This window comes from Aulostomus chinensis, chromosome 22 (assembly GCF_037954235.1).
Source record: "Aulostomus chinensis isolate RoL2024-O1b breed Wild chromosome 22, RoL_Achi_v1.0, whole genome shotgun sequence".
Classification (NCBI taxonomy): domain Eukaryota; kingdom Metazoa; phylum Chordata; class Actinopteri; order Syngnathiformes; family Aulostomidae; genus Aulostomus; species Aulostomus chinensis.
In genome coordinates this window covers 16829426-16841619 of record NC_141341.1, presented here as the reverse complement: position 1 = coordinate 16841619, position 12194 = coordinate 16829426, and the positions used below count along the sequence as shown (strand labels likewise).

At 44.8% G+C, this 12194-nt stretch overlaps 1 protein-coding gene across 1 annotated transcript in view; it reads left to right on the top strand.

The window, feature by feature from the left end:
- The window catches only part of LOC147240987 (FH1/FH2 domain-containing protein 3-like), a 65573-nt gene that overhangs the window by 52611 nt on the left and 768 nt on the right, over positions 1–12194 (top strand). The window contains exons 18-30 of the mRNA XM_086194223.1: positions 733–1056; positions 2233–2906; positions 2987–3118; positions 4277–4435; positions 4525–4707; positions 5807–5926; positions 6070–6231; positions 7406–7596; positions 7683–7887; positions 8071–8094; positions 8324–8531; positions 9095–9259; positions 10207–11705. Of these exons, the coding sequence (XP_086050349.1) occupies positions 733–1056; positions 2233–2906; positions 2987–3118; positions 4277–4435; positions 4525–4707; positions 5807–5926; positions 6070–6231; positions 7406–7596; positions 7683–7887; positions 8071–8094; positions 8324–8531; positions 9095–9259; positions 10207–10289 (2630 nt within the window). The 3' untranslated portion in view covers positions 10290–11705. The remainder of the gene's footprint in view (positions 1–732; positions 1057–2232; positions 2907–2986; positions 3119–4276; positions 4436–4524; positions 4708–5806; positions 5927–6069; positions 6232–7405; positions 7597–7682; positions 7888–8070; positions 8095–8323; positions 8532–9094; positions 9260–10206; positions 11706–12194) is intronic.

The following is a 12194-nucleotide window of genomic DNA, read 5'->3' as shown; positions in this document are numbered from 1 at the left end:
TTATTTCATCTTGCTCTGTAGGAGGCAGGATTGAGCATGAGAAGAGGTGGGACACCTTCAGAGGAAGGTTAAAATTAAAAAAAAACAAAAACATGGAGATTGAAGGGGGATACGAGTGAAAGGGTCAATCTGGTTTTTGAAAGGCCTTTTTGAATGTGTAATTTCAAAACATCTTGAGTAAGAGAACAGCCTTGTTTTGGGGGGAAATGTGTTGCTGTGAGCTGTGGTACTGTAGCTCAAACAGGCCCCACAGTGTTGTGTTATTTTAACCCAGCCTGCATCACTGCGCGGAGGTGTGTGTGTGTGTGTGTGTGTGTGTGTGTGTGTGTGTGTGTGTGTGTGTGTGTGTGTGTGTGTGTGTGTGTGTGCGCGCGCATGTGTGTTGGTTTGCATGAGCGTGTTTGGAAGTAAACAGGAACTTAATTCTTCATTTCCTGTTCGTATCCTGGTCCTGCAACAACCCAGCCTTATGTTGCTGCCATATTGTTTACATTTGGGTTGTGTGTTTTAGAGTATGGGCAAATCTGTGTGTGTGTGTGTGTGTGTGTGTGTGTGTGTGTGTGTGAGAGAGTGTCTATAAATGTGTATCCCGAGTGGCCTAAACAGAGGCTACTTTAGAACTGGAGTGTCAGGTCGTGTTTCACACAGTGTGTCATTGCAAATGATTGTAAGCTACGGGATTGTTCGACCTGATAGATCATGAAATAATGTAACTGATTTTTCCTGTGGCAGGAGAGGCTGATGACTCCAGTGTCAGTGTAGAAACAGAGGAAAAAGAGACGGAGGCCCCCGTTGAAGAGGAGAAGGAGCAAAAAGAAGAGGAAGAGGAGGATGTGCAGAAGGATGCAGCTGTAGAAGAGGAGGAGGAGGGAGGTGAGCAGCAAAAGCAGGAACCAGAGAAGGAGAGAGAGGAGCTGGGAGAGGAGGACAGCGGCATCCTAAGTGACAAGGAACGCCAAAATGAGGAGGTGAATGAGAAGGACAACTGTTCAGCTTCCAGCATCTCCTCTGCCAGCAGCACTCTGGAGAGAGAGGAGAGGGGAACCAGTGAGAATGGTGGGTACTTTTGCTTGAAGCTTCTATCGCGTCTGACTTTTTGGGATTCAACACAAAAGCCGTCCTGTTCCAAATTGTCTTGCTGAACCATTGCTTTTGATGTGTGGGTCCCAGGTGTGTTTGTGTAGCACATCATCACACGTGGGATGGTTTGACAGCTGACACGGGGGCCAGAAGGCGAAATTCATCAATGATCGGAACGTTTGTTTGGCATCTGGGAGGAAGCATGAAAGTAGACATAACTTCACTCCTACCTTGTTTGGTCTGGGCTTTTGGTCTGTGTGTGTGTGAATACCACCCTCAGACCATTGTCAGACCAAACAATTGAACCAAACCAAAAAAATACAACAAAAAACAGGATCAATGACAAAAAAGTGAACAGAAAGAGTACATTGTAGATTGAAAGCAGACGCTGAGAGAAGACAGTCAGAGGTTGGGTGTGAGCTCTCCTATGTGTGGAGAGGCTGCAGCATCATAGAAAAAGTAGTGATATTTGGTGAAGTTTGTATGATTTGGATAAAGAAAAGTTCAATTTTTACATTTTGCCTCAGCCTGGTTGGTTGTACGTTCTGGCTTACTGGCACTGCCTCTGATGAGGGTTGTACAATCCATCAAAGTTTGTGTTACATTTGTGAGTTAAAGGAGAACAGTAGGAGAACATCATAAAGCAGACCTTGAGAACATGACACGACTGTTACCATAACAACCCATGATCAAGAATTTAAAAAGATAAAGTGTAAAATATTGTGAAAACTTGAAATAGTGAATCAACTGTTGACCACCAAAACCTTTGTGTTTCATCCTTTAGTCTCAATGGCATATTTGGAGAAAACCCAGTAAGGCATTTCAGAGCTGTTTCGTTTACGTGGGTTGACAGTGACCTTGACCTTTGACCACCAACATTTTCTCAGTTCATCTTAGAGGCCCAGTGGACATTTGAGCCAAATTTGAAGCAACTCCCTCACCTCTTGAGATATCTGGTTAACATGAATGGTACAAATGGACTCCCCAAAATATAAAGCTTCTGTTTTATGGCTGCGGAGGCATTATGATAATAAGGAGAAAATGCATTTGTATGGTAATGTTATGGAAGGAATTCATGAGTTCTGTTTTGATGATACATTGAACTACTGAACATGCAGTCCTGTCTCACCTCTGCTTCATCTCTTCCCTCAGGCTTCAAGGAGGAAGAGGTGAACTCGCAGTGCAGCAAACTCCTCAACAGCAAGCTGTTTATGCTGAACATGCTGTACTCACAGAAGAAGAAGCACAGCGCTGAGGAGGAAGAAGAAGAGGAGGATGCAGAAAAGGAGAAAGTCAAAGGAGACGGGGAGGACAAAGAGACAAATGAGGATGCTGGTGAGGACCAGGAGGGCAACAACAGAGATGATCATCGGGGCAGCATCCGCCCTTTGGCTGAACGCTTTGGAGACTTGATCAAGGACCTGGCTGGTCCCCACCCTCACCTGGACAGCCAGGCCAATGAGCTCTCTCCACCTAAGAAGGAATCAGACAGCATCTGGGACCAGCTCCTGGCAAGCCCCAGAGAACTGCGAATTGGTGACATCAACTTCACTGACCTGACAGACAGTGATGACAAGGACGTTCTGGATAGTTTTTTAATGGGCCAGTGCAGCCATCTCCCACCCCCTCCCCCTCCTCCGCCCTTCATTCCCCGCTTCCCTCCACCCCCTCCCATGCTGGGTAGCTGCCCACCACCTCCTCCCTTGAACCGGAACATGATGCCTCCTCCTCCCCCATCATTTAGCTGTCCTGTTCCAGCGGCTCCTCCTGTGGAGCCACCTCTTTTCAACAAGAAGAAGAAGACAATCAGGCTCTTCTGGAGTGAGGTGAGTCACAACATTGAACTCACCCAGCTACGAGACATAAGAACATCGACAAAAAAACAGTTTGTTCTGTTTGTGATCAGGTGCGTGCTACAGACGGAGAATACAAGATGGGCGGAGACTCATTCTGGTCCAAGCTGGATCCAGTAAAATTAGACACAGCCAAACTGGAACACCTGTTTGAGTCCAAGTCCAAGGAAATACCAGTCACAAAGGTAAAAAAAAACAAAAAAAAAACAGTGTGAACATTTTATGGTCATTAATTTGTTTATTTATTTTCTGCTCAAAACTTGATTTATTTAGTGAAGATGAGTGTGACGTATGTTTCCACATCATTTAGAATATGCCAAAGCCCCAGTGCTCCTGATACACTCATCCCAACCACTATGTCAAAAAGCCAGTGGGTTTAGTGTCTATTATCTCCAGTACCTTTAAGGTTTTATGGGTTAAGCAGGGTCATGTGAGTTATGATCTTGATCAAACAGCTACATTTGGAGTCTTTTGCAATTCAGACCGGCCTCTAAATAAGAAAGGTATGGTCCACTAAGATGTGGCCTCCCACACTTTGAACTCTTAAAACCCTGCTTCCAAACCAAAACTTCTCTCGGAGATGAACCAGTTGGAAACACACCTCTGCTGGCTGCTGGTGCAGTAATAGCTGCATGTCTGCTGCTACACCCACTCAATTGAAAAAGCTCAAGCTAAGCTGTCACTCAATGATGGAATCCGTGACTGAAAGGACCACCGTGGTATCAAAGTCACTCAAGGTCAGGGCAGGCTCTCTTTTGTTGTCCTCTTACACTTACAGCCCTGAGCTGCCGTCACACCCTAATCGAGACGTTAAAGCGGCTCTAAATCGGTGAAAGCTCCACCATACATCCCCTGCCTGCCACCACCACAGACAAAGTTGGCGAGTTTTGAAGTGTCTTTGAGCATGACACTGAAACTCTGCTTGCTCCTGATGTGCAGGTTGCTATATTTTAAGAATGTATTCCATTTAGAGAGTAGAATATTTAGAAATTAATCTCCACACCTACTCAGTAGTTGGAGAGTTGTTCAGTCTCCATATGGGGAGCAGATAATTTCCTCTCACATTAGGCAGGTCTTTGCACCTACTCTACGACTCTCTAATGTTGTGACGAATTAATGTGCCTTGAAAGAATGCCTTTTAATAACGTGCAATGCTGTTGAAGTCATCCAGTTAAAATACCTTGTGTCCACACTTAACACTTAGTATAGCGACACGCAGCTGCAGTCAGTGTAACCTTAGTGATGATCCCTCTAATCCTTACAAGCCCATAACGTGGACCTCACTGAAAGAAGAGAGGCTCAGCAGTAACCCCCCCCACCCCCCATATTTTTGTGTTTCTCAGAAAGCAGCAGCAGATGGCAAACGTCAGGAGATCATAGTTCTGGATTCCAAGAGGAGCAATGCAATCAATATTGGTCTTACAGTTCTGCCTCCTCCTCGCACTATCAAGACGGCCATCCTAAACTTTGATGAATATGCGCTGAACAAGGAGGGCATAGAGGTGAGAGGTATAGACAGGGTTAACCAAGTATAGCCATCTTTGTCCTGTCTCACATCTCACTCTGTCCACCCCCCCCCCCCCACGCCCAGAAACTTCTGACCATGATACCCACTGAGGAAGAGAAGCAGAAGATCCAAGAGGCCCAGCTGGCCAACCCAGACACCCCGCTTGGCTCAGCAGAGCAGTTTCTCCTCACTCTGTCTTCCATCAGTGAGCTCTCGGCTAGACTCCATCTGTGGGCCTTTAAGATGGACTATGAGGCAACCGAAAAGGTTTGAAAATACACTTAACATTCACCCCAGAGTCAGACAAGAAGATGGATCTCCTTCTCTCATCAGTTCTACATGAGGTAGCTGAGACTCACAGAGACCAGCTGACTGCTTGTTAGCTTAGCATAATGAATAATAGTGGGTGGTAGGAGTAAGCACCATGACCCTGAACTTTCCAGAGGTTGAATTTTCGCAGAAGTGTGCTAATACTTTCCACCCACTACCATTCATTATGCTAAGCTAATGAGCAATCTTTGTGGGTTTCAGCTTGCCAGAGAAGGGTATCTATCTTCTTGTCTGGCTCTGCAGACGATGGCAAAAAAATATGTTTTTAAAAGGTGTCGTGTTCCTTTAAGAACTTTGAGAGGGGAAGCAAACTAAAGCTATTATTAAATAAACATTTTAAAATACACAATTATTAAAGGAGAAACAGATGCATGCATACAAAGCCAAATGAACTCTCCACCCGAGAGAGAAAATGTGCATAGCATCTGTGTGTGTGCGCACGCGTGTGTGGGGACAGTAAGTATCAACATCCGCAAAACATAATTACATCATAACAAAATATGCACAATTATTAGCAGCACTTGTCTTCTTCTGGCACGTCACGTTTCGCTTGACTGCATCAAGGAGGACAAGTTCAAAGTCAAATCCAGGGAATGAAAACATGCCCCCCCCCTCCATTGCTCTCCTGTAAATTTTAGAGCTTCCTGCAGGATGCATGCGGCAGTCTTTAATCTCTCCATGAAAGGCTTGAATTCTGACCACACGTTCTGAACAGTGGCATTCCCTACTTGACTTTGTGGGACGGTTTGGTAGTGGAAGGCTTAATGGAGGGCAACATACCGTGCAGGCACACAAACACAAGAGAAGCCATTGCACAAAAACAAAAGGTGGATGTAATCACATTCATGGTTTACCGAGGGAACAACCTTTAATCGACCTCTCATGACCTTAAACCAGCAGATGATTTGGGGAGGCAGGATATGTTGCCCACTAAACTGACTCAAATTATGTGTGTGTGTGTGTGTATGTGTGTGTGTGTGTGTGTGTGTATATGTGTGTGTGTGTGTGTGTATGTGTGTGTGTGTGTTTTCCCCAGGAAGTAGCAGAGCCGCTACATGATCTAAAGGAGGGCATGGAACAACTGGAAAAGAACAAAACACTACGCTACATCCTCGCCACGCTGCTCTCAATCGGAAACTTCCTCAATGGAACCAATGTGAGATGTTAGCATGACACATTCACGTCATCGTTGTACCGGGACGTCATAACATGCTTCTTCTGTTTGTTGGAATAGGGATTTTAATGATGTGTGAATAAGACGCAAGACGTTACAACTGATGTGTGTCTTTGCCCATCCAGGCGAAAGGATTTGAGTTAACGTACCTGGAGAAGGTGGCAGAAGTGAAGGACACAGTTCACAAGAAGTCTTTGCTTCATCACGCCTGCTCGGTGGTGGTGGAGAACTTCCCGCAGGGCACCGACCTCTACTCTGAGATCGGAGCCATCACACGCTCTTCAAAAGTATGATCATAGAAATATGATAAAACTTTCTCTCACTGTAGTTTTTACACCTGCACTATAAAACCTGTGTGAAATAACCAACCGACAACAAACTGACAGATTACAGTCAGATTTGCTTTTCAGCTTCAATTTTTACGAAGCAATGAGATATAACTTTTTTGCATTTAATGGCTTTTTGGCCCTTGTATATCACTTGGGCTGCACGGTGGTGCAGTGGTTAGCGCTGTCGCCTCACAGTGAGAAAGCTCTGGGTTCAAGTCCCAAGAAGTCTGCATGTTCTCCCTGTGCCTGCGTGGGTTCTCTCTGGTACTCCAGCTTCCTCCCACAGTCCAAAGACATCAAGAGGGGACGAGGCTGATTGATACTCTAAATTGACTGTAGGTGTGACTGTGAGTGTGAATGGTTGTTTGTCTCTATGTGTTGGTCCTGTGATGGACTGGTGACCTGTCCAGGGTGAACCCTGCCTCTCGCCCGTTGACACTGGGATAGGCTCCAGCCCCCCCGCAACCCTTAATGTGTGTAGGAATAAGCGGAAGACAATGGATGGATATATAACTTGCTCCCACAATTTATTTAATTCCTGGCAACGAGATATGATTTATAGCCACAGATCAACCCAATTATGAGAAAAATCTTAGCATCATCTTATTGTCTTGTGGCTAATCTCATGGCCTCTCCATGGCTCCTCCAGGGCTCTGTATGTTCTTCATATTGTTCCGAAGTGTGTGTTCTCTCCAGGGTTCTCTCAGGGTGCTCTGACTTCCTCCCACACACCAACAACATGATAGTTAGGTTATATGGACACTCTAGATTGTCTGTAGGTGTGAATGTGAGTGTGAGTGGTTGTGTCCGCCTGTGATGGACCGATCTGTCAAGATGGCTGCTGCGGGTGTCTCTGTGCACTAGAGTCACCACAGAGACCTCACAGGGTCACCCAGGATGGAAGTGTGGGATGGAAAGTGTACAGTAAGGTAATGTAGGGTGATGGATCTGCTATGTTGTTGCTGTTGGGACTGATTTCACCTCCAACACTGCATGCTAACTAACCTAACATAGGGCCAAGCTTCGAGAACTTGTAGTTGATTCAAACTCATTTTTAAAGTCGGGAATTTGCGGGAATCTTAGTTTGAAATAACTTGAAATCAGTGATTATGACCACCATCTCTCCCATCAGGTGGATTTCGACCAGCTGCATGAGAACCTCTGTCAGATGGAGCGGCGCTGCAAAGCCTCCTGGGACCATCTGAAAGTGATTGCCAAGCATGAGATGAAGCCTCAGCTGAAGCAGAGGATGTCTGATTTTCTCAAAGACTGTGCAGAGAGGATCATCATCCTCAAGACGGTCCACCGCAGGGTCATCAACAGGTAGATCAACCATAAACGGTGTATTCAAATTATCATAGTTTTTTTCTGGTATTGGTAAAATAGTGGTTTTGTGTTCCTCCTGCCAGGTTCCATTCATTTCTGCTGTTCCTGGGTCACCCCGCATACAGCGTAAGGGACATCAGTGTCATCAGGTTCAGTAGGATCCTCAGTGAGTTCGCGTTGGAGTACCGAACCACCCGAGACCGCGTGCTGCAGCAGAAACAGAAACGAGCCGATCATCGTGAGCGCAACAAGACCCGTGGAAAGATGATCATGGATGTCAATGCTCCGGTGAGCGCCATATCATCCCTCACTCACACACACACACACACAAACACACACACACACGTGCGTGCACATGCACATCCACAGTTTCTTGCTGTATTTGGTCCTGCCACTCCACATCTACTGCTGTGTTTTCCCTTCATTTTCCTTAGTCTGTTCTTTCAATTTCCCTCTTTCTTCCCCCTGTAGTCTGATGATGAAGAGGAAAGCGAGGTATCACCCTGTGTGTATATGTGTGTGTGTATATGGGTGTGCATGTCTGTGTTTGTGTGTGTGTGTGTGTGTGTGTGTGTGTGTGTGTGCATGTGCATGAAACCACTAACCATAACGGCGCCTGTTTAATCCTCTCCCTTCAGGATTAAAAGTCATTCGACACATTTTTGGATATTTACTCTGATGCTCCAAAACCTTTTCTTCTCTTACACTCCATCTCTCTGTTCAGTGTACCAGGTATGGCTCAGGCAGCAGCAACAGCGCCCCCAGCGGTAGCCAGGAGAGCGAACAGCCTCAGGGTCTTGGCCACGCGGAGGACGCTGCAGAGCACGAGCACATGAAAGCAGTGTTGAGAACCAGCCTCAGCAGCAGTGATAAGGAGGCCAGTGTAGTACCAGGTCTTCGAACGCGAACCAGATCTCGACCTGGACGGGGAGGTGGGTGTTCTAGAACTTGGGTCCCTGTGGATCCTCTTGGGGTCCTCAGCAAAATGAGGAATTCAACTTTAATATCAACACTTGTTTTTTTTTAAAAGCTACAGTCAAGTGAAGCTACTTTCCTCACAGCCTTTTTATTTTTTGAGGAAACATTTTAAAAAAAAGCAAAATAATTAGTTAGTTGGCAACAACTAAAAGAGAATCAAAAGAAAAACCTTATACATTACAAAAATTTCAATAAGAAATTATATATATACATATATACATATATATATATGTCACCTCAAAAGTTTTAACAACTATAAAATTCTAACTTTTAATTGAAATTTTGGAAGGTAAGATCAGTGATGCTAAGTTATTAAATGCATCTGAACATAAACCAAAAATATCTAGAGGTGTAAGGGGACCTGTTTTGCTCTTCAGGTGGGGTCCACGACCAAGTCATCTTGTGGGTCAAGAACATGAAAACTAGATCCTGCACTTTACAGATCTATCAACTCCAGAATGAGAGATTTTAATGTATTTTTTTGGGGGGGGGGGGTCGGGTCATGTTATTCATTCAGGTCGTAGTATGCAGGCGTGGACCCCAGCTGTGGAGGACACTCAGACTGGTGGAGACGATGCTGCAGATGAGATCATGGAGCGTATAGTCAGGTCAGCCACCCAGGGTCCAGGAACCAGACCCCAGCCCAGAGAGAGGAGGAGGTCCAGGGCCAACCGCAAGTCACGTAAGACTGCATGAACACCACAGTGCCAAACTCCCACTCCATACAGTACCTGCGCTGCATTCATGTGATGTACGAAAGTCTGATTTTCTGAGTTGGGAAGCTGTTCTTCTGACTTCCTTGTGTTGAACAGCATTGACACTACCAAAAAAACAAAATAGTTTGCAAATAAATGAGTGATCTTTGAAAGCTGGAGCTTTTTGATGAGATGTTCATAGCTGTTCCCAGTTTTTTTGTGACATTGTAGAGTGAATGAAAACGACTCAGAGGTCAAACAACAATTTTACAGAAATCCAGCTCACTCCACATAAAAAGCCAATAACATTAACACCATATCACCCTTCATATGCGATCACATGTTGGTGTTCAGTCCATGAATTATGAAAAAAATGATTCTACAACTCTGACACGCCTAAAAATCCTCGCTGTCACTGTTGGCTGCATTATTTGATCCATGTAATATTAATGGGTATTTTTTTCAATTTTAGAAGTTCCCCAACTTTACGAAACAAAAAATAAAATATGTAATATTACCTCTCCTGGCTGCACGGTGGTGCAGTGGTCAGCACTGTGGCCTCACAGCAAGAAGGTTCCAGATTCGAACCCCGGCTCCAGCACGGGATATTTCTGTGTGGAGTCTCCATGTTCTCCCTGTTCCTGTGTGGGTTCTCTCTGGTACTCCAGCTTCCTCCCACAGTCCAAAGACATCAAGAGGGGACGAGGCTGATTGATACTCTAAATTGACTGTAGGTGTGACTGTGAGTGTGAATGGTTGTCCGTCTCTCTATGTCGGCCCTGCGATGGACTGGTGACCTGTCCAGGGTGAACCCCGCCTCTCGCCCGTAGACGCTGGGATAGGCTCCAGCCCCCCCACGACCCTTAATGTGTAGGAATAAGCGGAAGATGACGATGGTTGGATTACCTCTCCTCTCCTCTCCTCTTTCATGCAGTGAGGCGGACCCTGAGGAACGGCCTAACCCCAGAGGAAGCACTAGCATTAGGACTAACTGATTCTCCCGACCCACCAATGTAATCAGGCGCATCCGGCCTGCTTCGGTGGGGAACATGGTCACCGTCAGCCGGCTGCTTACAGTCCCATTGCACCAGCCTGGAGCCGCTTGAGGTTTCTGTCAGCTGCTAATCTTGCCTGATGTGTCTGAGTGATGAAGCTGTAGTGTTTTTGCTTTGTTTTTTTTAATTGCAACTCAAAGACAATCCTCCAGAGGACGAAGAGGAAGTAAAGAAGGAGAAGGCATTGAATCAGGACAGATGCATTGAACTTGAGCTGCAATTCAGTGACGCTGCCTCTGCACTGGATTGGAATCACGTTTATTTATCTAATAAAATACGAAACATTGTATTAATACAAAGGGATAATCTTTGCATGTAAGTTTCTGCCGCTGTGACGTCACTTTGTTTTCTCATATTTAAGCTGTGAATTTGGGCTTGAAGAGGAATTAGTTCTCTCTTGAACAGTTTCCAAGAATCCTGAGAGATCAACACCAACGAGGAGGCTTCATGAAAATGATCCCTTGTGAAAATGCAAATGTTCTCATCAGATGAGCGAGGTTGTGTTTTAGTAGGAAGATGAAAGGTGATCAAGGTGCCTTTCATTTAACCAGGGATGATTTCTCCCTCTTAACATTCGCCTCCTACTGCTCAGTTAGCTCGCTGAAGTCGACAGGTGGATCCATATCCAGGTGATACTTTCTTTCTTTTTTTCTTAATTATTTTGGCGAAATTATTCTCAGTATTTATTTGAAAGCTCGGAGGCTTGGTTTGTAATCAAAACAACAACATTTTGCACCTTATAACTATGCTGAAACGAATGAGTGATTTCAAACAAGAAAATAAAAATGAAGTTTTTATCTTTTAGGAACTGTTTGTAAAATTGTAAAGAGACAAAAATAAAATAAGGACATTTTTTTACATTTAATAAAGTATTTGAAGGACGTGCAGAAAACCCTGCATTCGATGTGTAAATGCCCTTGTCAGCTGCCCCCATGTTGTTGTACTCGTAGTGTGCATGTTTAGTGCAGTTCAAGTTGTGTCTTATTTTATATTTCTGTAGAAACTTGTATTATAGAGAAATGGTTGAAAGAGAGGCTATTCTGTGAATTGTAATTAAAAGCTGTGGTCATAGCGGAAATACCTGTTGCTCCTTGCTGACAGAAATCTGGTCATTTGTGGTGGATGAACTCGAAGTGGTTGTGAGGCAGTCTGGATGAATGACGCCCCAGCTGAAGTCTCCTCTCCTCTCACACGAACCCCGGAAAACGTCACAACACCGACAACTCTGTAATAGCGTCTCGACCCTCACGTGAAATGCTGTGTACACACATCCTCGAATAAAACCACTGAGTGACAAGAAACCTGCGTCATTCTTCAGTCTTTTCAGTCCCCGAAGGAACGCTTGAACGCGAGCCACGGCCGTGATGACCTTGATGAGGTGCTGTAAACTCAAGCGTTAACTTTAGTCAGCATATTTCCCCGCTCACCCCCCCTCCCCACCCCCACACTGGTGAGTTACATTCCAAAATCAACTTATTAGGATGATAAAAGCTCCTGTCCCTGTTAAAACTACAGTTTTGCTGGATATTTTTGTTTACTCTCTAATTTTTAAAAAAGAAGTATTTATACTAAATGTAAGACAGCAGCAGTTGTTTTAACTAAACTTATTTCAAGAAATAGAATTTGTGTGTGTGTGTGTGTGTGTGTGTGTGTGTTAGCGATCTCTAATTTTCTCTCTCAAAATGTGGTTTTTGTCCCAGAGAACATTTATGCCAAAATTTAAGAAATTCTTTCAAGGCATTCTTTAGATATCGTGTTTATGTGAGAGACAATGACCATCAAACTCTTTTCAATTCATCCTGGAGATGTTCCAAATTTGAAGAAACACCCCCCCCCCCCCACACACACACACACACACACACACACA